The sequence below is a fragment of the Pelophylax lessonae genome (genome assembly GCF_965119305.1).
Source record: "Pelophylax lessonae genome assembly, chromosome: 8".
Classification (NCBI taxonomy): Eukaryota; Metazoa; Chordata; class Amphibia; order Anura; family Ranidae; genus Pelophylax; species Pelophylax lessonae.
This window is the reverse complement of record NC_138775.1, coordinates 64,344,912-64,372,823: the sequence shown is the minus strand read 5'-3', so window position 1 is coordinate 64,372,823 and position 27,912 is coordinate 64,344,912. Positions and strand designations below refer to the sequence as shown.

The 27,912-nt window shown below is 42.2% G+C and overlaps 1 protein-coding gene across 6 annotated transcripts in view; it reads right to left on the bottom strand.

Moving 5' to 3' along the window:
• Window positions 1-27,912, bottom strand: part of ERC2 (ELKS/RAB6-interacting/CAST family member 2) — a 1,553,364-nt gene that overhangs the window by 1,200,792 nt on the left and 324,660 nt on the right. For 3 of the 6 annotated variants that reach the window (XM_082265097.1, XM_082265098.1, XM_082265102.1), the window contains one exon: window positions 5,372-5,413. The exons of the other annotated variants lie outside the window; for them this stretch is intronic. In XM_082265097.1, the coding sequence (XP_082121223.1) occupies window positions 5,372-5,413 (42 nt within the window). The remainder of the gene's footprint in view (window positions 1-5,371; window positions 5,414-27,912) is intronic. 6 annotated transcript variants of the gene reach the window in all.

Here is a 27,912-nt window from a genome sequence, read left to right as displayed (position 1 = left end):
TGATCACTGCAGAGGGGAGGGGGCTGAAATCCCCTACTGACAGCTATGAGAAGAGGAGAACAGCAGAGCGGGGAATCAGCTCAGCACCGAGCGGCACTGTACCAAAGGTATTTCACACTATTAGATTACAGAAACACCCTGGACATTATATAACACAGTAATAAAGTGGATGCTAGGATTTTACAGACACTAAACTAGGGCTTATTTTCGGGGTAGGGCTTATATTGCAGCCCTCCCCGAAAATAACAGTAGGTCTTATTTTCAGGGTAGATCTTATTTTCAGGGAAACACGGTAGTAGTCTGGGCCCAATTAGATATGCATGCATAAGTGATTGTATCCTACTAACATGGAATATGTTTGAATTGTGGCATTACACTTTTCTTCTATTAGCTTATTGCTTGGCACTGCCCACTAACAATAACTTCTAATAATAAATGTGTGGGCACTTTTAGCTGGTACATTACTATAGATCTCTGACATAACAGAATTAGGACATCTTATAATTCCTTCTGCATAGTAATTGTGGTGTGTGTGTGTATGTACCAAATTAGAATTTAGAGTTAAAACATGCAGCGTTAATAATTTGAGTTGTGTCAATAAATCAGCACTAGGATATATTGCTATGGTTAGAAGAAAAAAATGCCCATTCTTGTCTGGTTCTCTCTTAAATTGTAACTGACAGCTCAGACTTATGTCTCAAGGATAGTCGTGTGAGCTATTTAGTTACATCTTCACCTTTTACAGTAGAAACATAGGGGTTGATTTACTAAAACTGGAGTGTACAAAATCTGGTGCAGCTCTGGATAGAAACCAATCAGCTTCCAGGTTTTATTGCCAAAGCTTAATTGAACAAGCTGAAGTTAGAAACTGATTGGCTACCATGCACAGCTGAACCAGATTCTGAGTGCTCCCGCTTTGGTAAATCTCCCCCACAGAGGATGTCCTATCTCCTACCTTAGCTCTGTTCTAAAAACAGACCCTATGGGTTGATTTACTAAAAAGGAAGCTTGCAAAATCTGATGCAGCACTGCAAAGAAATCAGCTTCAAAGTTTTTTTTTTGTCAAAGCTTAATTGAACAAGCTTGAAGTTAGAGATAGTGCACTCTCCAGTTTTTGTAAATCAACCCCTATGGCTGAAAGACAGTTATGGTCAATTAAATTGAAACATTACCCTCAAAATATTTTTTGCAGCAAATCCCCTCTTTCTGTGTTTTACGGGCTTTGTCTTATAATCTTTTTGACATCAGTATTGCCTTCCAGTAAAACTGCACTACACATTCTCCACAGAGATCCCAATGGCATCAGTGAAATGACCGAATGAGAAATGAAAATCCCAGGCTAATCACTTAGTCAAATCATGCAATATGTTACCTTATGTGCTCCCGTTTTCCTGACTTTTTGCAGTATTTAGATTACTATTCTAGTGGGGGGTTCACAGTAGCCATAATGGTGCAGACGTTTCTATTACTGGTAACCGAACAGATTGATTTTGGCCCACCAGCAGTATGTGTGCATGAGAATCTATCCAAAAACATTGAGCAGGTGATTTTACAGGAAAAGGAGAATAGTGGACATTTAAATTTGGCAAAGGTCAATAAGAGCATCATCCAAGTCTACAGGGGCATGCAATGGAAAAAGTAGGTGATTTATTTTGAAATTAGACATTTCTCAGTCCTGCTTTAGCCTTTAACTTTCTTTAATTCGTAGGTACCATTTGTGACAGTTTTATGAGTGCATGTAAACAGAACTAAGCTGGGGCAGTAACTAAAAAAAAAGTTGTGTGGGCAACAGGATTCAACTTTGCTAACACTTCTGCTAGGACAGGAAGAGAATACAAGTAAAAATGGGACAAACAGCTATCTCTGAGATGCAAGACAGCACTGCTGTAACAATTCATGAATGAAAGTTCAGATTATTACAAATGCCTGTTTGGGTCTTGTTAAAAAATGACTGTTTTAAAGGCCATGCCACAATGAAAAGAAAGGATAAAAAAAAATACGTAAGTAATTAGTAAATTACAGAGAAATCACAGTAGATAGTATTCAGCTGCATAAGCAAAGGGAAAGTAGGTAGCACTCAAGATTAAAAAACCCAACACACATAACAGCAGTGTTTATTTTTGCATGCATTGTAAACTGCAAACCATCCCCCATTATTTGGAAAGACACACTAATACACATTCACACGGATACAAACATCAGCATGCACTGCCTTTCTGCAAAAGATGTGCAGATAGCAGTAGGAAACCAAAACCTAGATATATTAGGTTATCGATCTTTACCAGCAAATAAATAATGATATATTAAATACTAAATGCTCAATATACATACAATAAAAATCTGATTTTACCACTTAGAAATTACTTTAGAAATTGCAATTATGTCTACCACATACCTCCTATGCTGTGCACCTTAAAGTGACCCTATTAATATTTCTAGATAAAACTAAAGCCACCATGTAATAGCAATAGGTTAATACACTTTCCAGCGGTAGTGCATTTGAAGAGCTTGAGGCTATGCTGCTATATGCCACATCCGGGTGTGTCCCGAAATGTGTGTCCCTCTGGATGATGCTGCTTTTCCCATATTTTTTTGGCCAATACATCACCACTGTCTTCTGTAGTGATGTAGCAGGCTTTGGGAGGAAGCGGGGAACCACTATATGACACCCCAAAGTATTGAATAGTAGTGGCATCTGGAGGTCTCCTAAACCTTCCTCTTCTAAAGGATGGCTTTACTCTAATCCGTGTTAGGGGATAAGGTCATTTTAATTAATTATTTTAATATTTTTTTGTAAACTGTAATGATTTTGGTCAATTTTATGCAAAGTGTTTAATTTAATATTTTCAATTTTATTACTTGATCATTTTATATCTTTTTATCCTGGAAACAAGTAAACAGATGTTCACATGACCAGGAGAAGAAGATTGTCAACACTGTATCACTGTACATCGCTCTGGACTTTACTTGTTCTACTTTTAGAATTCACCTGGTTCATCTGGTTACAATTGTATTTTACTTGCTATACTTTTGGCTTCCGTCCTGCCTACCTTGTCTAATTGTATATTCTCAGTTTATTCCCTTTCCTATGATGTCTATATTTTTGTGTGCTCCTTGTTCTGTTTAATGTCTGGATTACCACAATCTGTTTATAGCTGCATTTTACCTGCTATGGTTTTCCTATCAATAAAACTGTTTTAATGTTACATTATATTTATATTAGTCTTTTTTTGTTCTTGTTTTTTTTTTATTATATTCTGATTTAGGGAAAAATGTTATATGCATTTTTAAGAGGGTTTCAGAAGCCCTAGAAACAGCAAACCGATGAAGCAAAGTAACAGACTTGATGTCAGCAGTAACAAGTCAGAAGTCACCATTTAGGTGCATCTAAACCTAATTATGAAAACCTAAGTAAGATAAAGAGGGTACATTTCCCCTGCACCAGGATGACCAGATAAAGGATGGCAAGTAGTGGCTATCTGGGCTCCAACCTCGCATTTGTTTAGTTATGGGTGGGCACTGGTCAGTTAAAAACAAAGACTAACATATTATAAAGATTTGCATGCCGACAGTGACCTTCAATACTCTGTTTCTAAAGGTGGCAGGCTGATTAAACAACTATATGTTCACATAATTAGGAATCCATTGAGGAAGCATGACCCCATCACTTGGCTTCACAATGTACCAGTTGTACAACATTGAGAACTCTTATCAAAGTGTTTTTTTTTTTTTTTAAACTGACCATAAAAGATATAATATTCTACAATTTGATTCAACTTACTAGCAACCACCAAACACCAAGGGGTCCATTTATAAATGCTTTTACAAAATACTAATTTTTCCAAATGGATTCAATTTTTCCAAATGGATTACATTGGAAAAATGTGTAAATTCTGGATAAGAATTGTGTAAATCGTGTGTAAAAAACATTATAAATAGACCTCTATGTGTCAGCAGTGTATGGAGCTGACCTTCAAAGTTGCTTAGTGATCAATTTTCTCCTATAATAATGTAATGGGCCATTTGTGGGTCCTGCAAGTATAGTAACCCTCAATGACAAAGAAGATTTTAATCTTAGTGACTGCTTCTGAGTCACTGCGCTTTAATTTAATAAATTCTGTTAACACATTAGCTTGGGTTGCTCTGATTTTTACATTTATTCTTTATCCAAAATGTACCAATTAAGCCTTTAATAGTGCATTCTAGCATTAGTTCCCAGGAAATGATCACAGGGGGTGAGGCTTAACAGCAGGTTGTGATCTTTGCTCCTGTGCATCCAAATTAAGTCTATGGGTCGTGAGTGCACAAGTGCAGACACTAGATTTTTACCAGCTAGGTTGCAGACAACAATGGATGCCCCCACCAGAGGGTGGCACTTTCGGGCGGATGGCTTGGCAGTATAAGTTTAAGGTGCTAGGGAGGGGGCTGGAATGTGCTTTTTTTAACAAATCTAAATTTGTACTTTAACTATTCAGTTTATAATGCTGAAAATGGACTTGCTGCCCACTGAACAGATAGGTAACACAATTGTTTTATTTTAGGGTAGCATTATTATACAGGATTTATATAGTGCCAAAAGTTTACACAATGCTTTTATTTGGAGTCTTTTAAAATCGGAATTCAAGGAATTATTTGTCCTGGTCCAGCTTGGCACAACATATGTAATACTCATACCTGATGAACAGCTGGGGAAAGCTGGAAATCGCCGTAGTTGGTGCTACTATAGTGACAAACACGATCTTCCGGGTCCTGCTCAGGTTCTATGTGAGCGGCTGTCCCACTGTATACTGACTACAGGGGTTTGCTTGTATGGCACTGTCATGTGTAGTGGCACAACCGCTCCCATTGAACCTAAGCAGGACTTGGAAGATGGAGGCTATCACTGTAGTAGCGGAGACTACTACAATAATTTACAGCTTCCCCAGTGGTCCATCAGGTATGAGTAATGCATACTTACATTATGCCAAGCTGGACCAATGTAAATAAGCAATACAAATACCGTCATTCTAGCTTTATGGAAAGGGTCACTTTAAGTCACAGTTTTTTCATCAAGCTACAATACATTGTATTGTGTTAGTAAAGTGATTTCTATAAACCCTTAAATACTATTGACTACAGTTGTTGTCTCTTCAAATGGCCATTCAGCTTTTTATCCTGATACAGTTAAACTGAAGCCTATAGATGCAGCAAGTAGGTTTTTTCTCTACATTTTTATCATTTGTTTATTTCAGAAAAAAAATCCCTCTATCTACATAGGATGTGCAGATGGCGCAAATGAAAAAGTCCAAGCAGAGAAATCAATTCATCACACACACACAGAATTATAAGAAAAAAAGGAACATAAGGCGCACACACAAACCTTTCAACTTACCTGCCAAATAAAATCTGGATCAAAGCACAAAGACGGAGATCTCTACAAGGAGTAAGGTAAAACCACAGATTCATATTCATTTCGATTCTCCAGTTACAGCACATTCAAGTCATCGGTTCTGCCTCGTAATCATAACTATGAAGGACTTTTGGCATGGAATCAAAAACACCATAAGCTAAATTACAGTAGCGCTGAATGGGGGGAATAGCAGCAATTCGTGGTAAAAGACGGGGGAATGATTATGACATGAAATCGAAATGGCTCTATTCATTAGTGGTGCCGTGATGGAATTTAGATAATGAAATTCAAGCATTACACTTGAAACGATATAGAGGTTTGCACAAGCTACAGGATAATAATGCAACTTGGTACTTTGCATCATACGCAGAAAAAGTCTTAGCTAGTTTTTATAAATGTCAGAACAACTTTGTACATGATTGTAAGAGCTATAACATTTATATACAATTTATTCCTTGGCATGGGAAAATAAGGTTAAAGCGGAACTCCAGGCAGATATAAACAACACACAATGAAGCTTAGCATTTAATATTACATCATTACAGAATCTCACAAAAGTAAATACACCCCTCAAATTTTTATAAATATTTTATTATATCTTTTCATGTGACAACACTGAATTTACACTTTGCTACAATGTAAAGTAGTGAGTGTACAGCTTGTATAACAGTGTAAATTTGCTGCCCCCTCAAAATAACTCAACACACAGCCATTAAGTCAAAATGTCCAAATTGGGCCCAAAGTGTCAATATTTTGTGTGGCCACCATTATTTTTCAGCACTGCCTTAACCCTCTTGGGCATGGAGTTCACCAGACCGTCACAGGTTGCCACTGGAGTCCTCTTCCACTCCTCCATGATGACATCATGGAGCTGGTGCATGTAAGAGACCTTGCGCTCCTCCACCTTCCATTTGAGGATGCCCCACAGATGCTCAATAGGATTTAGGTCTGGAGAAATGCTTGGACAATCCATTACCTCTACCCTCAGCTTCTTTAGCAAGGCAGTGGTCATCTTGGAGGTGTGTTTGGGGTTGCCATCATGTTGGAATACTGCCCTCCGGCCCAGTCTCTGAAGCAAGAGGATCATGCTCGGCTTCAGTATGTTACAGTACATGTTGGAATTCATGGTTCCCTCAATGAACTGTAGCTCACCAGTGCCGGCAGCACTCATGCAGCCCCAGACCATGACACTCCCACCACCATGCTTGACTGTTGGCAAGACACACTTGTCTTTGTACTTCTCACCTGGTTGCTGCCACACACGCTTGACACAATCTGAACCAAATACATTTATCTTGGTCTCATCAGACCACAGGGCATGGTTCCATTAATCCATGTCCTTACAGTGCTTGTCTTCAGCAAACTGTTTGTGGGCCTTCTTGTGCATCATCTTTAGAAGAGGCTTCCTTTTGGGACGACAGCTTTGCAGACCAGTTTGATGCAGTGTGCAGCGTATGGTCTTAACACTGACAGGCTGACCCCCCCCCCCACCCCTTCAACCTCTGCAGCAGCACTCATACGTCTATTTCCCAAAGACAACCTCTGGATATGACGCTGAGCATTTGCACTAAACTTCTTTGGTCGACCCTTGCGAGAACCTGTCCTGTTAAACCGCTGTATGGTCTTGGCTACTGTGCTGCAGCTTAGTCTCAGGGTCTTGGCAATCTTCTTATAGCCTAGGCCATCTTTATGTAGTGCAAAAATTATTTTTTTCAGATCCTCAGAGAGTTCTTTGCCATGAGGTGCCATGTTGAACTTCCACTGACCAGTATGAGAGAGTGAGAGGGATAAAACCAAATTTAACACACCTGCTCCCCATTCACACCTGAGACCTTGTAACACTAACGAGCCACATGACACCGGGGAGGGAAAATGGCTAATTGGGCCCAAATTGGACATTTCCACTTAGAGGTGTACTCACTTTTGTTGCCAGTGGTTTAGATATTAATGGCTGTGTTGAGTTCTTTTGAGGGGACAGCAAACTTAGGGCCCTTTCACACGGGCGCTCCGTATGTCCGCAAATTATCCTATTTTTTTGCGGATGATTTGCGGATATAATGTAAGTCTATGGCATTGGGGATGTCAGCGGAATATCATCCGCTGACATCCGATTTTCTTCCTGTCAGTTCTGTTCCGTTTTTTGGAACGGAACAGAACCCTATTTTTGTTCCGTTCAAAAAACGGAAAGGAAGGAAAATCGGATGTCAGCGGTGTCATCCGCTGACATCCGCAATCCCCATAGACTTACATTATGTCCGCATATCATCCGCAAACGGATGGGATGATATGCGGGCACACGGAGCGGATGACAGAAATGTCATCCGCTCCGTGAAAAAAAAAAAAAAAAAGGACCGCAGTGGAGCTTTCACACGGAGCGGCCGTGTGAAAGAGCCCTTACACTGTTATACAAGCTGCACACTCACTAAATTGTAGCAAAGTGTAATTTTTTCAGTGTTGTCACATGAAAAGATTTAACAAAATATTTACAAAAATGTGAGAGGTGTACTCACTTTTGTGAGATACTGTACCTGTATTATATTAAAGTGTATTTTACCCCGACATTTCATATTCCTGATATGTGCTTGTTGTACCATGTACTTGTATTAAAAAGTATCCTGTTATTTTTGCATTGCTTCTTTTTTTTGTCAAATATCTGATGTTCCTGCCAGTTCCCCTGATTTCCTATTTCAAACTGACCGTGCTGGACATGGAAGTAAATCCATCACAGCGTGGTCAGTTTTCTTCTGTGCATTCTACTTGGGAGCACAACCTGCCTGTGCTCCAGTGGTCAGACTTTTGCTGACATGCCCCCCTACACTGGCATGATCAGCGTCCTGCTGTTTCTCTGGGTCCTGCTGACACACCCACATGCTCATGACAGCATATGTGTGTCTCTGCATTTTACATTAGACTTTGCTTGTGCTCCGTACAAGTTGCTGCCGCCACATCCCTCCTTACCCATCGTCACAAGGAGTCTCCACCCTCATCTCTTTCAGGCCCTTATACAGCTGAGAACAGAAGTCATGTGATTGCTTAAAGAGGTTCTAAAGGCAGAACGTTTTTTTATCCCAATGCATTGTATGCATAAAGATAAAAACGCTTCTTTATGCAGCAGCCTTCCTCAGCCCCCTTAATACATACCTGAGTCCCATCTCATTGCAGCAATGTTGCACAAGAACCACAAAGCCTGAATACCCTCCCTCCACATTGAGGCGCTATTGGCTCCCGCTGCTGTCAATCAAAGTCAGTGAGCCAATGAGGAGGGGGTAGGCGAGTAGCGGCTCCATGTCTGAATAGACACATAGAGCAGCAGCTCGACTCGGGTGCCCCCATAGCAAGCTGCTTGCTCTGGGGGCACTCGGAAGGAGAGAGGGGCCAGAAGTGTCTGTGAAGGACCCGAGAAGAGGAGGACCTGGACGACTCTTTGCAAAACCACTGCACACAGCAGGTAAGTATAACATGTCTGTTATTTTTAAACATAAAAAAAAAAAACAAGACTTTAATATCACTTTAAAAAAAAAAAAGTGAAAAACTGATGGTAACTGAAAGACTTGACTGGATCCCCTGTGTTCATCAGATGTGGCTGCAGGAGAGAGGAGGGAGTGACGACAATAGCTGAGATATGGAAGCCTGGGTAACGTCACCACTCTCTGAATTCCCAACTGTTGTCAGCACTCTCTCCTCTTCCCTGCAGCAACCACTCACTGACACAGGGGATCACATGACTGGCACAGAAGTGGGCTGAAAATAGGTAAGTACACATAGCTAGAATTAGGTAGAAATTCCACTTTAACTGTAGGGCATCCCATAAATGAGTTGTTCTTGTTCAAAATCCAACTTAATTCCCTCCTCCTGCTGAGCTAGACTTCCTCTGATCAGTGCTGCCTGCTATAGCCTGCAGAGCTGATTGAGGGACAAAGAACCGATAAGGCCATACAACCACAATACCCATACATGGAGAGAAATATTGCTAGTCCCTCCTGAACTCGACTAATTTTGATACATGCATGAAGTGGTCTTACCCACCTGGCTGTGCTGTGTAAGGCAGTCCATAGAAGAGTATTTTTTTTTTTCATTCCACCAGCAGGTGGAATGAAAAAAACTCACAATTCCCTCATCCTCTGAGCTATTGTATTCTGAAAGTGGGGAGACATCCCTATCGTCAGAAAACAATGATCAGAGTGGAAGGCTACAGCCTGCACTCTGATCGAGCGAGGAAAATCCAACATGACCTCCGTGCCCATACATGAATCAAAATTTGGACAGTCCCTGCAGAACTTTATAGCTTAAAAAGGACTATATCTAGAGATGCGAGGATATAACGCACCACATCCCAATTAATTAGGTCGTTTTTGTAGGAATGTAGAAAAGGGATTTTTAAGATGCTAGAGACATCAATACCGCAATATAATAAAATAAAAAAAAAATGATTTATATATATATTTTTTTTTTTTTTTTTAAACACAAGAGAAGGGTAACATTGTATAAAATCATGTAACAATTTCATATGGTCATCACAGGAGTACAATGGTTTCCATTCAATATGTTTCAGGTTCCTGGTGAAACAAGTTGAGCGGAAACCATTGTACTCTCGCGATGACCATATGAAATTGGTACATGGTTTTTTGAAATGTTACCCTTCTCTTATGTTTTAAAAAAATATATATACTTTTTTAAACATTTATAAAATGGGGTTTTTGACTTACTGTAAAATCCATTTCTCTGATGTTCATTGACGGACACAGCTCCTGATCTTCTTAACCACTGGGTTATACTGCTCCCTACAGGAGTAGGACACTAGGCAGAAAGAAAGTCTGGCTACACCTATGGGCAGTCCCAGGGGGTATACTCCCTCTCTCTGCTATAGGTAGTCAGTTTTGTTACAAGCAGTGTCAGAAGAAAGACAACTCCACAGAGGGGTGGGTGCTGTGTCCTTCAATGAATATAAGAGAAATGGATTTTACGGTAGGTATAAAATCCAATTTTCTCTTTCGTTCATTGACGGACACAGCTCCTGATCTTCTAACCATTGGGATGTCCCAAAGCAGAAAATAAATTCTCAAGGCTAACTATAGCCAACCAGGTAAACAGGAGCTTACCCAAAACAGCTGGAGCTCACCTGAAAAAAACAATAAACCCTCAAAGAGGACCAGGTCCTCTAAACAGCAGCCTACAAAACCTTGCAGGCCAAAAGAAGCATCTGCGGAATGCCTACAAATTCACTTTATAGAACTTTGTGAAAGTGTGCACCAACAACCAGATGGCCGCCTTGCGAACCTGCGTCATAGACGCCTGATGACGGAAGGCCCAGGAGGCACTGAGCACCCGATTAGAGTGCGCCTTGACAGGGAAAGGAGGAAACTGACCCCTGGTGGAATAGGCCTGAACCACCGTCTGTCTGATCCATCTGGAAATGGTCGTAGAGGAAGCAGACAACCCTTTTTCGAGGCCCATCCGTAAGTACAAATAGTGAGTCTGATTTCCTAAAAGACTCCGTAGCTGCCAGGTACACCCTTATCGCCCGGACCACATCCAAGGCATGCAAAGCAATTTCCTTCAGATGTTTTAGCTTGGGACACAGGGAAGGCAACACAATGTATTAATTTAAATGAAAATTAGAGACAACCTGAGGAAGGAACGACAGACAGAGGCAAAGGACCACCTTATCACTGTGAACTACCAAGTAAGGTGAATGACAGGGTAATGCTGCCAATTCCGCCACCCTTCACGCAGAGGTGGAGGCCCCTAAAAAGGTCACCTTCTGGGACAGCGTAAGCAGGGGAATCTCCTGAAAATTCTCAAAAGGAGGCTTCTTGAGGACTGATAGCACCAAATTGAGGTTCCAAGACGACCGCACTGGAGGGGTCAAGTGCCTAACTCCCTGAAGAAAAGTATGCACCAAGGAGTGCGTGGCCAAGGGCCATTGAAAGAAGACTGCTAAGGCAGACACCTGACCCTTGATAGTACTCAAGGCCAGTTTTTGCTCAACCCCCCGTTGAAGGAAGGTCAAGATCCGAGCAACTGAAAAAAGAGCAAGGATGAACCCCAAGAGACTCACACTACTCAATGTACGTATGATGGTAGATCTTCCTAGAAGTAGATTTCCTAGCTTTTAACAGGTTTGGAATCTCTAACAAACTTCTATCCATCAGCACCTGGCATTCAACAGCTAAGCAGTCAAAGCCAGCGATTGTAAAGCAGGATGGAAGATTGGTCCTTGGGACAGCACATCCTCCCTTGAGAGGAAGCTTCCAAAGAACCTCGGCATCCAGCCACACCAGATCGGCATACCAAGCCCGGCGAGGCCAGTCCAGGGCCACTAAGATGACCGAAATCAGGCCCCGTGGGGTCAGACGATACTGACCCCATGGGGCCACCAGCGCATCCATGACGTCCGCCACAAACCTTTGCACTTTTCTGTTGAGCCAGGACGCCAACAGATCCACCTCGGGGATGCCCCACCGGAGACACAACTGATGAAACACATCCAGATAAAGGGACTACTCCCCTTGGTCCAACGCCTGCCAACTGAGGTTATCCACCTGCCAGTTTTCCAAATGGGAATGTGTACGGCGGAGAGGGCTGGAACAAACCATTCTGCCCACCTTAAAATTCCGGCTACCTCCAGAGCTGCCAGGACACTTCTTGTGCCCCCCTGGTGATTGACATAAGCCACGGTCATGGCACTGTCTGATTGAATGTGCACTGGACATCCCTGAAGATGATCCGTCCAATGTTCCAGGCACAGTCTGATCACTCGGAGTACCAAGACATTGATCAGTAGTCCGGACTCTTTCAGTGTCCAGACCCCCTGAGCAGAGATTTTGCAGAGGACGCCCCCCCCAGCCGGACAGGCTGGCATCCGTGGTGATCACTGTTCAATACAAGGGGAGTAAGGATTTGCTCAGTCGAAGCGCCGAAGAATGAAGCCACCCTATCAGGGACTCTTTCATTCCCCGGCTCAGTTGGATCTGCTTGACCAGAGACTGCGGATTCTTGTCCCATTTGGCCAGAATCTCCCTGGCAGGGACCTCGTATGGAACTGTGCAAATGGAACCACATCTGCATGCAAGTTCGGAGGGATTACTAATCCCTCCGGCTAAGGCAGAGTCTAGAGTCAGACCCAGATAGTCCAGCTTTGTGAACGGAATCAGAGCCGACTTCTGAAAACTCAGAATTCAGCCAAACACCCTCAAGATTTCAAGGTTTTCCACCAGAGCAGTATGAGACTCCGCTCACAGAAGGAGGTCGTCCAAGTAGCCCAGTACCGGGATCCCCCATTGGCGTAACAATGCTAGCACCGGGGCCAACACTTTCATGAAGACCCGAGGAGCAGAAGGAAGACCAAAGAGTAATGCCACAAACTGATAATGCTCCTCTCCCTTGGCAAAACGGAGGAAGTGCTGGAGATCGACACATATTGGAATGTGAAGGTAAGCGTCCTTGATGTCGATTGAGGCAAGAAAAATCCCTGATGCAGGGAAGCCATCACCGTGGAAACGGACTCCATTCTGAACTTCTGCACCCGCGCAAAGTGCCTTGAGATCCAGAATTGGACGCACCTTGCCTTCCTTCCTGGGGACTGTACACAGGTTTGAGTAAAAAAACTCTAATAACATTCCGAAGACGGAACCGGAACCATCACGCTTCAAAGTAAAAGGTCTTGCATCGTCCTATAAAGACTCTGTAAGCGGAACGGGGACAGTCGCACATTGGAAGGAAGAACCTTACCGGAGGGTAAGAATGAAACTCAATCTTGTAGCCGGACCGAATGACCTTGTGGGTCCACCTGACTTGTACTAGGGGAGTCAATGGGTTTGGGAATCAGCAAAGATGTCCCCCACCCCAGATACGGGTGAGGGCGCACCTTCATGCTGAAGGGGCCTTGTCCGTGGGTCTGAAGAAGCCCACTCTTGACTTGCCAGACCAAGTTTGCTTGGATCTTCCAGAGGAGGCCGAGCAGGAGGGCCCATGTCTACGACGAGGGTCCACTTAGTAGCTTGCGAAGAAAGGTACTTTTCCTCCCTGTGGGACCTTTAATGATGTCATCCTGGCTAGCACCAAACAGGTGATCTCCTTGAAAAGGAAGATCAGTCGAGGCCTTTTTAGAAGTCTGGTAAATTTTGCCCAATATAAACAATATTAACAATGTAGTGTGTCATTATTGATTTCATTCATACTTTTTTAGTTGAAACAAATAAGCTTCAAAGTAAAGTATATGTATAGTCAGTTTTGGGTAGAGTATGGAAAGGTTTAAACCCTATTAGTTTATTTTTTTTCTGTCTTTGTCCTGCTGGGAGATTTAACTTACGAGCACAGTGATGAAAAAAGAAGTGAGAGAAAGGGGTTAATTTACTAAATGCAAATAGATTTTTAGGGGGATTGAGACATTGCGGCGGACAGATCGGACACCTAACTGACACTTTTTAGGGGAGACCAGTGACATTACTACAGTAATCAGTGGTAAAAATATGCACTGTTACTGTACTAATGATACTGGCAGGGAAGGGGTTAACACCAGGGGCGATTAAAGGGTTAAATGTATGCCTAGAGGATGCTTTCTAACTGTGCGGGGGGGGTTTACTTACTGGCTGAACACAGAGACCTGTGTTCCTAAATAGGAGGAACACAGGATCCCGTGTCTACTTCGGCAGACCTCCGTTCTGTCTCCATGGGGAACGATCGCGAGTGCTCGGCGGACATTGCTTCCACAGGACCGCTGACTGGCTCCCTCTCTAGTAGGGATCGAGTGATTATCGGCAATGCTGATATATCGGGGGCCGATATGCACTTTCCCCGATATATCGGAATCGGCCCCTGAGGTTACCGATATTGCCGATATTTTGGGAAAATGATGTACCGGAGTGATGCCTGCAGCTAGAGGCATCACCCCGATACCGGCGTCCATAACCGACGGCCGGCTGTCTTGTAATGACAACCGATGCAGCTGAGAAGCCGCTTGCTTGGCTGTCATTACAAGAAGCGGGAGGGGACAACCCCCCCTCCCGCCGCCTTCCGCGGCTCGCCCGTATCTCCCGTCCCACCTGGAGAGCCAGGCATCCTACCTGCCCGGCCATCGAAGAGAAGATCCGATCAAAGCCACATTTGGCTCTGATCGGGTCTCCATGTAAAAAACCCGGGAAGTGATGTCATGACATCACTTCTGGGTATTTGGCGGCAAATTAAAAAAAATTTTGAGCATTCAAAACAGCCAAACTTGGCGTTTTGAATGCTTGTAAGTGCAGAGGAGGGGTTTGGGGTCTTTTAGACCCCCAGATCCCTCTACCAGAGTACCTGTGGAAAAAAAAATTTAAATGTCCGAAAAAATCGGCCAGTATCGGTCGATACCGATATCCGATGACCAAAATATCGGTATCGGCATTTAAAAAAAAGGTATCGGTCGATCACTACTCTCTAGGCAATCAGCGCGTGCGGGCGCCTCCGGCAGCGGGCGCACGCCCCCATTAACTACTTCACTGAACAATGTACAGGTATGTTGTTTCGTGTAACAGAGCCAACCTGCCACAGTATACCTATGGCAGCTGGTCGGCAAATGGTTAAAGTACAATTAAAGAGTGTGTATGACAGCGGAAGCATGTACCAAATTCAGCTTCCATGTTATGCACGTATCTCAAAAAACTTTATTTTCCCTGACTGAGCCAAATCTTCCTTCACTGGTGTCTCACACACTCCCCCTCCCAGACACTGTAGCTCGCAGTGGGAGGGTTTCAGCAACAGTGGCAGTGCTCTAAGTCCAGAAAGCAAAAGGCAGGACAAGGTGTACTGACAGCAACACCCCCTACAACTGAATTCAGGAGCAGTGCAGTACTGTTGCCTCACCGTCACAGGACGTTACTGTATATCACGCAGACTTTCCAAGGAGGGTCAACAGCTATTTGCAAGAAAGCAAGGGAACTAACAGTAATCTATAAGCGCATATGCACTTAGAATAATGTGCTAAAGCACATCCTTTTTTTTAATGAAAAAACATAGTTCTACGCCTTCCTGATGTGCAGCGTGTCACCAGGATAGGGAATGAGGGGAAGGTTCCCCAATTGGGACACAGTCAGCAGTAAAAACCCAACAGAGGTTCTAATCCTTCCAAACTCTACTGAGACAACGTGTTTTGTCTGTTGTATCTGTCTCTTTTTGAAACCTCTCTCTCCACTTCTTTTTCTAATGACAAGAGGACAGGAAGTTAGCAAAAATACCCTCAGCAGGTACCAAACGCACCAATAAAAATGTGTCAAGTGACTGGGATGTACAATGGATATAAAAAGTCTACACACCCCTGGTAAAATGTCAGGTCAATGTGATGTAAAAAAATTAGACAAAGATAAATCATTTCAGAACTTTTTCCACCTTTAATGTGACCTATAAACTGTACAACTCAGTTGAACAACAAACTGAAATCTTTTACATGGAGGGAAGTAAAAATAAAAACTAAAATAATATGGTTGTATAGGTGTGCAGACCCCTAAACTAATACTTTGTTGAAGCCCCTTTTGATTTTATTACAGCACTCAGTCTTTTTGGGTATAAGTCTATCAGCATGGCACATCTTGACTTGGCAATATTTGCCCACTCTTCTTTGCAAAAACACTTCAAATCTATCAGTTTACGAGGGCATCTTCTGTGCACAGCCCTCTTCAGATCACCCCACAGATTTTCAATCAGATTCAGGTCTGGTCTCTGGCTGGGCCATTCCAAAACTTTAATCTTCTTCTGGTGAAGCCATTCCTTTGTTGATTTGGATGTATGCTTTGGGTCGTTGTCATGCAAAAAAGATGAAGTTCCTCTTCATGTTCAGCTTTCTAGCAGAAGCCTGAAGGTTTTGTGCCAATATTGACTGGTATTTGGAACTGTTCATAATTCCCTCTACCTTGACTAAGGCCCCTGTTCCAGCTGAAGAAAAACAGCCCCAAAGCATGATGCTGCCACCACCATGCTTCACTCTGGGTATGGTGTTCTTTTAGTGATGTGCATTGTTGTTTTTGCACCAAATATATATTTTGGAATTATGGCCAAAAAGTTCAACCTTTGTATCATCAGACATGTATCATAATATTTTTCCCACATGCTTTTAGGAGACTTCAGATGTTTTTTTTGTAAATTTTTTTGCAAAATGTATTTGGGCTTGGATGTTTATCTTTGTAAGAAAAGGCTTACGTCTAACCACTCTACCCCATAGCCCAGACATAAAGAATACGGGAGATTGTTTTTACATGTACCACACAGCCAGTACTTGCCAGATATTCCTGCAGCTCCTTTAATGTTGCTGTAGGCCTCTTGGCAGCCTCCCTGACCAGTTTTCTTCTCGTCTTTTCATCAGTTTTGGAGGGACGTCCAGTTCTTGGTAATGTCACTGTTGTGCCATTATTTCTCCAATTGATGATGACTGTCTTCACTGTGTTCCATGGTATATCTAATCCCTTGCCAATTCTTTTGCACCCTTCTCCTGACTGATACCTTTTTTCATTGAGATCCCTCTGATGCTTTGGAAGCTCTCTGCGGACTATGGCTTTTGCTGTCGTGTTTGCAAACACGAGTTTGAATGTGATTCCTTAATTCTGAACACAGCTACATCTCCAGTTATAAGAGGTTGTGCACATTTATGCAACCACATCATTTTAGTTTTTTATTTTTACTCCCCCCCCCCCCCCCCAAAAAAAAAGATTTTAGTTTGTTGTTCAACTAAGTTCTACAGTTTATAGGTCACATTAAAGGTGGACAAAGTTCTGAAATTATTTATCTTTGTCTTATTGTTTTACATCACAGAAACCTGACATTTAAACAGGGGTGTGTAGACTTTTTTTTTTTAATGGTAAACCATGGTTCTACTTTAAAGCCCAACTCTACCCAAGACATTCTTGTTGAAAACTTTAACTGGTCATTTATCATCATGTGTATGGCTAATATTTAGGAGACTTCATCACCCCTTGCTGTAGACATACTGAAACATCCTGATGTGCCGTGTGTCACCAGGACAGGGAATGAGGGGAAGGTTTCCAAATTGGGACACAGTCAGCAGTTAAAACCCAACAAATGTTCTAATCCTTCTAAACTCTATTGAGACAACGTGTTTTCTTTGTTGTTTCTGTCTCTTTTGGAAACCTTTCTCTCCACTTTGTTTCTAATGAAAAGAAGACAGGAAGTTAGCAAAAACATCCTCAGCAGGTACCACATGCACCAATAAAAATGGGCCAATGACTGGGATGTACAATGGATATAAAAGGTCTACCTGTCTCATATTTTACATTACAGAAACCTGACATTTTAACAGGCGTGTATACCTTTGTATTACTAAACTTCAACAGAAATAAATTGAGGTCACTGAAGTAGGCAAATGTTCCTACCCACTGATAATGGGGTACTTTGACGTAGTGGTGGGCTTGAGCACGATATGGCCATATGGTGGGACTAAATCCCCATTTTTATTTATGGATTGTCTCCATATTTGATAGCCATTTCATTTGCATGTGTGCGCTATTCTTTTTTAATATAAATGTCGCTTGGTCCATAGCTGCACCGGCTTTAGATATACATGTTCAGGGTTTGCTCCCCCAACTTTTTGCTTGTTTATTATGTATTCGGTCTGACCAGACTTCTGGGGTTGAGCACCCCATCCCCCACACACACCTGTACTCTATCAGTGTCCACTATCAAGTAGATATAGGAGGAGTCCCTTGTAGTGCATTAGCACATCTCTCCCAGCAAGGAGTGTTGTCTCCAAGGGTAAGAGAGGCTGGATTCACCCCTTTTTTATGGATAGTGTAGGACCCACTGATAATGGGGTACTTTGACGTAGTGGTGGGCTTGAGCACGATATGGCCATATGGTGGGACTAAATCCCCATTTTTATTTATGGATTGTCTCCATATTTGATAGTCATTTCTTTTGCATGTGTGTGCTATTCTTTTTTAATATAGATGTTCCTAGATCAAAGCACTGTTTGAACAGTGTTAGGCTAAGAGTAGATGTGTGGTTGGGGGGACAGGTTTAAAACACACGGTTGAGCTGCATTTTTAGCACCTCCCCCAACTGCCCCTCTTTTATCAGCAATGGCAGCAAACAGGGATGTTCATATGCCATGGCTGGCTTCAAATCCATGGCAAAACCTATCCAACATATCATGATCGGCGACAAGCCAACTGAACGTGACCCATTCAAGTGAATGCAAACGGCCCGTAATTGTGTGCAATTCACATAATTGCGGTGTGTTTGCTTGGCAAAAATAGGGATAAAACAGGTAGCAAGGAGGCGTCACATCCCCTCCTCACTGCCTGTCAAAAAGCATTCCGAATGCAGAGCGGCAGGTTTAGACGCACATCTAAACCTGGCCTTAGAAACCTTTAGACAGGTAACAGACCACAATCATGTATTCATTTCAGTCATGTTTAGTTGTTTGCCAGGAGTTTACTTTTCATTTCTATTCAATATGTACCTATTGGCTTCTACAAGTCTATGAAAAAATGATCAACTTTATGTTTCCTGGTGTCTTACGATTCACAATCCATGTCTCCTTTCTTGCGGTCCTTCTCAACCGTCTCATTTTGCTAAAAGCATTTCAAGATAATTTACCTGGACATTGATTTCCAGAAAATGCATTTTCTTAATGGCTGTATTTCCACATAATTAAACCGGCTTTTAAGAGATAACCTGCAGTTCAAAACATGCCTGATTTAGTCAAATCAGCTGTCGCATGAAACTGAACGCATTTGCCATTGCCAAGCAATTACTTGAGAGCAGCAAAAAGATTATGCAATGTTATTTGGTCTCTATTCACTAGGGACTAGAAAAAGTTTCTTTAACCTAAAACTAGCTTATTTAACCCCTCTTTGGCAAGCTGTCACATTGGAATAACAATGCAAAATATTTTTAGATAATTGAGCACAATTAAGCAATTGTTTGCCAACTGCACTCTCCCCTCTCTTCCATATCCTGATGATTGGGGGGCCTGTTCGCATGCAGCAAGTGCAATGTGCTGCCATTCGTTCTAAAGTGGCACCCCAATGCACATGCAGATGGATGTTCATTGCAGCACAGAGCCACAACACATTTTAGCGCATTGCAGTGTGCTGTCAAAAAATAGTGCATGCAACGCAATGTTGCTGTTGTTTGTTGCTGTGTGTTGTTCTGCAATGTAAGACCCCTTTTACACGGGCGATCCGATCAGGTCCGCCTGTCAGTTATTCAGGCGGACCTGATCAGTTCCTCCAGTCTCTTCTATGGAGTGGCAGATGTGTCCGCTGACACCCACTGCCATCAGACCCGATCCTGTCTGTCAAAAACAGATGGATGGGGGACCTATTCCCCATCTGTCTGGCAGATCGGATGGAAAGGGACAGGCAGTCCGTTGTCATCTTATTGCCCCATTGACGAGAGGGGGCTGTGACAGTGTCCACTCTGCATAGTGGAGAAGACACAGACCTGTAAACTGCCTGCTCAGTGGGGATCAGCACGGAGATCGCCTGCTGAGCAAGTGGATCCCGCTTTACGGAAGCGCCAGTGTGAATGGAGCAAAGTCAATTGCAAAGTGAGTTGGGGTGCCATTCAGAACGATTGAACGGCACTGCATCTCATCAACGCGCTCAAAATGCAATACCACAAAAATATGGTGTGAACAGGTCTTAAATGAAAACTCTTGGCAAATAATTTTTTTACGCATGCAGTGGGGCCATGCCCACACTGCACAGGTTAACTGCTTGTTTTGTTCTAGGGTAGATAACAGTGGAGATATACCTACCTGATTCACCAATCCTCCCTGCACAAGACTGGTCCCCCCCCCCCCCCCAGAACTCCAGCAGTCATTAAAATTGACTGTTCCTGTCGTCAACATAGACAGGAACAGTCCACCACTGGACCGTGGGGTAGGGAGCGCAGTTCTCCGGAGGATCAGGGGAGTATAAACTTTCTCCTCATCCCTACAAAAACCGAGCACCCAGATTACAGCGGCTGCTATCAGGGATATGAACTAAACAGTGATTTTTGTTTCATTAATAATTAAAAAGGATAAAAACAAAACAAAAAAAAAAAAAAGAAAAGAAATTGCAAACATGAAAAACTGAATCAGGGATCCATTTGAAACATATCTACAGTGGCGATAAGCTCAGGCGTTTTTGGATCCCAGTCTAAACCCACTTGTGCAAGCCCACCAGAAAATTGTACTGAGCCTATTATAAGTGGGTGAAACATTCCCCACCCCACAGCCACATGTATACACAGTCATTGTATACAGGTGTCTATGAGGTTTGGAGCCCCAGCCGCAGATAATTGGCCCAATGCAGATGACAGCTTCCTGGAGGGCATGCGTATGATCGGAACACACCTAAGCTCATCACTAATGAACATGTTATTGACTTACTCTGGACCAATTCTTAAACACCCCTGGTCCTTATTAGGGTGATTTCTACTCAAGAATCAAGATGCTTTCTACTTTTAGGCCACGTTCAAACCTGCGAATGGGGCCTACAGCATTTACATGCAAGAATCCCAGTGGGGGGTTACCAGCGATTAGCTGCATGTATGATCACATACCAGCTGCCACAATTAGCCACAGGAGACGGCATCTTCCCACTGTTTCCAATAGGATCATCGGAAACCCCCAATGAGGTTCTTGCATTAATTGCTGCCCAAGTGTTTATGGGGCCTTAAAGTGGTTATAAAGGCTGAGGTTTTTATCTTCTCTGCATTACCATTAAAAAACCTTCTATTGTCAACACCCCCAAATCCCAAATTGTCAGCCCAATCTCAATCCAGCACAGTGCCCAAGAGCAGCGACGCTGCTCTCCCTCCCTCCTGAACTCAGTGAGAGCCATTGGCTCCTGCTGCTGCCAAGTTAGTCAAATCCAGCTCCTACCGGAGCAGGGGGTGGGGCCGAGCCAGGCTGTGTGTGTCTATAGACACATACAGTCTGGCTCAGGATTGAGCCCGCATGTGTGCCACTATAGGAAATGTTTTCCTATGGTGGCACATCAAGAAGTAGAGGAGCCAGGGGCCGGAGGGGGACCTGAGAGATTAGGTAAGTATGACATGTTTGTTATTTTAAAAAACAAATGAACTTTACAATCACTTCAAAGAAACTTTGAAGAATCACCTGACACTTCCAGGTGTGTTGGATATTCGATCCTCCGCTGTTCACTGTGGTTACAACCACTAGCTGCTATCTCAGTACTGTGTTCAGTAGTGACATAGGGACTGTCAGATGGGACCACAAAACACAGAAGGGGACCCACTTAAAAGTATTGAATGCTAAAATTGTCAAATTGGGACCAGCGGCTGTATCTGTACATCCCAAAAAACATAAATGGAACTGCTTCCACACGGATACATGGAACACCTGTGCATCCCGTGTAGGCGAAGACCTCCCTTCACATGGATGTACCCATAGGTACACCCATATGAATGAGACCTTAATCCACCCATATTTGTTTATATATAGATGTGGATAAAATGGGGTAGAGTTCACATTTTGTCACAATTTAATTTCTGCCTGTGATCTTGTTGGGGAAACTATCCATCACATCCAGTCACTGTGACACCAGTCCAAGCTAAGCATGACTGGTTGTCACTGGGAGGGAAAAGTGCAGATAGCAATAAAATACTGTCATTGGTTCAATGGGGGTTATTTACTAAAACTGTAGAGTGCAACATCTGGCGCAACTCTGCATAGAAACCAACCAACTTCCAGGATTCATTGCCAAAGCTTAATTGAACAAGCTAAAGTTAGAAGCTGATTGGCTACCATGCACAGCTGCAACAGATTCTGCATGCTCCAATTTTATTAAATCCCCCCAATGTGTCTGTGTCCCCACTGGGTAACTGTCAGGAAATGAGGGGTAATATACCCAACAGGGACACAGATGGCAATAAAAACCTGACTTTCTCACTTCTGTGCTTCCACAACAAAATAAAACAGAAATGCCATTGCTTTAACAGACCTGTATACTAAATGTTATCTACAAAAAATAAAGAAATAAGAAAATAAACCTTACTTTAACATCTTGGGCAAATTCAGATGTAAACCCTAATTGGCTATCACTTGAAAATGCAGTACCATTGTCTCTCTCCCAAGGCATCTATAGCCTCGGGGGCTGCCTCATTGAAGGTAATGAGGGATCTATTATGCAGGTGCAATCAGCACAGGGAACACTTCTTTAAGCCCTGTTTATAATAACGTGATTAACATGTGATTTGACTGGTCAAATCGCATGTCAAATCCCAGCCTATTGCCAGCAATGGGAAAGCCCCAATCGGTGCGATGCCGACTTTGCGGCACGGCATCAATTTTCAAAAGTAGTTCCTGCACTACTTTTTGTGCTTTCAGGGGCGATTTCAATAGACATCTGTGCATGAAGTTGCACAGATGTCTTTAAAGTCCCCCCGAAGTCAGGCTAAAATGCGGCTTTGAAATCTTGCGAGTTCAGATGAACTCTCATGATTTTAAAGCTGCGTGCAGTGTGAACGAGGGCTAAAGGATATAAAGATTAGTGGAAGCCACAGCTGTGTGATGGAGGTAAGTAGGCATCTGGAGAGGGTAAGGTACTTTAGATGATGGGGAGGAGCTGTTATTTGGGGATTGTTAGAGTGTTGTTACATGATAGAAGGAACAATAAACCGCAGCCTGTATGCACAGGTACTTGTAGATGTCACAATATGACAAGTAGCATAGGTCACATTAAGTTGCAGCAAGTTATGAAATAATTGTACCTATTTAATATACTTCAACTATAACACATGCACATTTATTTCTTAATTCCAAAATGCATTTATTTGATGTATAAAGGTCACATGTAGTTCAATTCACTAAGCATGCATTATTTGCTGTAATGATTGTCAATGTGTATCTAAACCCTAATAATAAACTTCACTTATTTTAACCCCTTTGATCTGTCAAATACATCTTTAGAAACAGTTTGTTAGATCGGTTTTCACAAGTGCAAAATAAACCCCCCAAATAAACAAAAAAAAAAATACCTGTTGATCTAGCCAAAACTTCAGAGCTGCCCTGTGTCCTCTGCACACTTCCTGTGTTATCTCAAAAAGACCTCCTGATTCTTTTGGACTATAGAATGCATAGCCTTTATGCTGTAAGGATCTGAAAGTGGGAATGGCTGAGTAGTTTGGCAAAATACATTGGGCAGGGCTGACACCAAAGCATTGAGAGGCTAACAGTGCCCACAGCAATTTGCGAACATTTGCATGCAATTGGACATGAAATGATTACCTGTGAATGATCGTCACTGAACACAGACTGTTTGAATCCAGGGCCGATCATCCACTGGTAAGCACATGTCTGATTCACGTAAACAGCTGCTGGCACTGTCAGACTCTAATTGCTTTAAATGGGGCTTCCCACCCACAGCTGTTTGCAGGAAACTCTACTGAGTCTCCCACCGTAAAATCATAGCCGGCCCCAAATGCACATGCAAATGAGGACACAAATCCACAAAAATGCTGCGTGTTGTCAACCCACAACAGGACTTAAAAGCTGAGTGCATTTTGGCCAGATCAACAGATATTTTTTATTTATTTGCAGGGTCCTTAAAGGGGTAAAACACTGGGAAATGAACAGTATATGTAGTACAAAGATGTACTACATATTTTATTTTTCTTATTTTGCCATTATTTTTCGCTATCATCGCTGAAAACAGCAATCATTCTGGCAAATAACAATAATCATAGATTAGTGAATTGAGCCTAATTATTATTATCATTGTACCACAGTTGGGGTGATTATGCAATGTGCAGCTTGCTACATAAGATCTATAATGAACAGCATGGAAGATGTACAGCAAACTATATAAAAAGAGATGGTTTAAAGTGGACCCGTACTCTAATATTAATAGAAAGCAATATTAACAGTCTTGCTGGGATAGATAAACAAAAGGGTCTGAATTAGCGGTGATTTTTAACTTACTAGGCATATGGGGTCTCAAGTACAACCCTTAAGACCACCAAGGGCCCGCACATAATATTAATTTTATGTAATGTTACAGAAGCTGTCAGAGATTGTGGAAATACTGCAGGAGATGGTTTGAGACTGTGATCACTAAGGTCATGTTACATGAGACTGATACAGACCATCACAGTCCTGTTGAAAATCAATGATTTTGTTTCCGCTACCTGTTTCTGGAGCCCAAGTGCTACAAAATAATTACCACTTCTGGCCTAATCCAGCAAGTGGGAGAGGTTTGGGACTTAGCATGAGGTGCACGGTGGGAGGTATCGTGCGCCTCCATCCCTACTTGAAATAGAAATAATGGAGAGTTGGGACTTTACATGAGAGACATGAAAAGGCTGGCAGGACCAAATTGATACATTTATTGGTACATAAAAATATGCAAACATTGCATGTACAATAGGTTAAAACCAGGAGAGTAAGAAAAGATCACAGCTCTTAAGAAAAGATCACATGACCAAATGACTTGCATTATCAATTCTGCTTTGGGGAGTGGCTGGAGCAACATTTTTTTTTTGGAAAAGGTAAATATCCAACCCCTGGTGCCCAACTTGCTGGATTAGAAATAACGGAGGGTTGGGACTTTACATGAGAGACATGACAAGGCTGTCAGGACCAACATGATACATTTATTGGTACATAAAAATATGCAAACATTGCATGTACAATAGGTAAAAACCAGGAGAGTAAGAAAACTGGTAGGTGGTCCCCAATTCCAGGTTCATAGAAACCAGCATGGCAAAATACCAAAAGGTAGGAGGTAGTTGAGTGCAGTCTGCTGATGTAATGATTGCAATCAACTACCTCCTACCTTTTGGTATTTTGCCATGCTGGTTTCTATGAACCTGGAATTGGGGACCACCTACCAGTTTTCTTACTCTCCTGCTTTTTACCTATTGTACATGCAATGTTTGCATATTTTTATGTATCAATAAATGTATTACGTTGGTCCTGCCAGCCTTGTCATGTCTCTCATGTAAAGTCCCATCCCTCCGTTATTTCTAATCCAGCAAGTTGGGCACCAGTGGTTGGATATTAACCTTTTCCAAAGAAAAAAAAAAAATTTGCTCCAGCCACTCTCCAAAGCAGAATTGATAATGCAAGTCATTTGGTCATGTGATCTTTTCTTAAGAGCTGGATTAGAGTTCTACCGGGCTGATCCTACTGTTCAGAAGAGATCACATGACCAAAGTCTAGGCTTATGATTCTTTGAGCAGCACTGGAGAGAGGCTGTAACAGTATTTTCTGCAAGAAATGTAAGCATATTAGCCCTTAAAATATTTTTATTGGATTATCCCAGCAAGGCTGTAAACATAGCATAGGATGCTTGGATGTACACATGGTAAAGAAAGATGCTTTGAGGTTTGGTGGGGTACAAAAGGCACATGCTCATTCCTTGCACAGTATGGTATGGAAAGGAACTCTGTGCAATAGGATAAGTGGGACTTTCTATGTAACACAATGGACAGCACATATTACAATATGGTAACTTTTGCACAGCAAGCAGTGTAGTACTTATGACCAGTTACTGTATGGTAGATAGACTAAGGCTGGCCATACATGTTCAATTTTCTTGTACAATTTTCTGTTAGATTCACCCCAAACCACATAATTTGAGGTCAAAGCTAAACAACACTTTCACCTGTATCCAATTGTGCAGGCCTTTGTACTACACAGTTGAAGGTAAATTGCCAGAAAATTGTATAATGTATGGCAAGCCTAAGTCATAATGTACACAATACATGTAGGAAATGGGACCGGTTATTGAAAGGCATCAGCAGGGTAACTTGGAGATATTGCACAGCAAGGGCCTATTACTCCTTTCTTAAAGCGGAACTAAACTCTCTCAAACAAAATTAACTATTTTTATTCCTCATCCTGCTAGCATTAGTAAATAAATTTTATTGACTTGTATTTAACTATTTTTCTTTTACATTTCTTAATTTGCTTCCTGGTTTCTGGCCTAGGTCAAAATAATGTCATACATCCCAGAAGTCTTCATGGGCATTTTTTTAAATCTTTCATCTGGGTGAGGAGGGGCTTTCTCAGCTAATCATCCCCTCCTGCCTACATGACTGAGCAAAGGGCAGATGGATTCCAGGAGTTAAATGCTACAATAATCATGTGCCCTTACACAAGATGGCCACAAATATATTTTAGGTGGGGGGGTTCAAAGTGATTTATCAACAAAATAAAGCATGGTAACATGGATGGCTGGGGGAACTAGCTTAGAATATTAAAATGAATTAGACAGCATTTTCAGTTTGTGGTGCTCAGATACAGTTTAGTTCCGCTTTAACTGTATGGAAGGCAAATCAGGGCATACTGTACAGCATTGTACAGAACAGATGTGATTAATTGCTTTTCAGTAGGTTAACTGGTGCATAATATACAGCATGGTAAGTATTGTATATGACTAATTACTGTGCAGTTCATAAGTGGGGCACAATGTACAGCATTGTAAGCACTGTTATGTGACCAATTATTGTAAAGCTGCTTAACTGGGACATAATGTTTGGCATGGTATGCAATGCGTAACACCCATTATTTTACAGGAGGGTAAGTGGGGCATATTATACAACATTGTTGTAACCAATTATTGTACAGCAGGGGGAGTGGGTCATGGCAGGCAATGCATGTGACCAATTACTGTACAGCTGCATAGGTGGGACATACAGTATGTCACAAAAGTGAGTACACCCCTGACATTTTTGTAAATATTTTATTATATCTTTTCATGTGACAACACTGAAGAAATGACACTTTGCTACAATGTAAAGTAATGAGTGTACAGCTTGTTTAACAGTGTAAATTTGCTGTCCCCTCAAATGAACTCAACACACAGTCATTCATGTCTAAACCGCTGGAAACAAAAGTGAGTACACCCCTAAGTGAAAATTTCTAAATTGGGCCCAGCAATTTTCCCGCCCCGGTGTAAAGTGACTCATTAGTGTTACAAGGTCTCAGGTGTGAATGGGGAGAAGGTGTGTCAAAGTTGGTGTTATCGCTCTCACTCTCTCATACTGGTCACTGGAAGTTCAACATGGCACCTCATGGCAAAGAACTCTCTGAGGATTTGAAAGAAAAAAAAATGTTGCTCTACATAAAGATGGCCTAAGCCAGTGGTTCTTAACCTGGGTTCGATCGAACCCCAAGGGTTCGGTGAGTCAGTCTCGCGGGTTCGGCGGAGGTCATTTCTGAACAGGTCTCTGAAAGACAACAGCAGAAGTCACACTGATTTGCAGTAAATATTCATTATTATGTTTTTGTTTTGGTGTGAAAATCATGTTTTTATGGTTTTGTTCTATGTTCTTAATGGTTTTGTTCATTTTGTGCACCTATGTATAAATATATACCTAAATATATACCCAAGTTTTGAATTTGAAAAAAATCATATTTTATTTTTCCAATTAAGAAGGGTGAATGCACATATGAAACTGGTGGGGTTCAGTACCTCCAACAAGGTTAACCACTTACCGCATACTGACGTACCCATACGTCGGCAGGCTTTGCGGGGTTATACCGGGATGATGCACCGTGGTTTAAAGCCGACGGTCGGCTT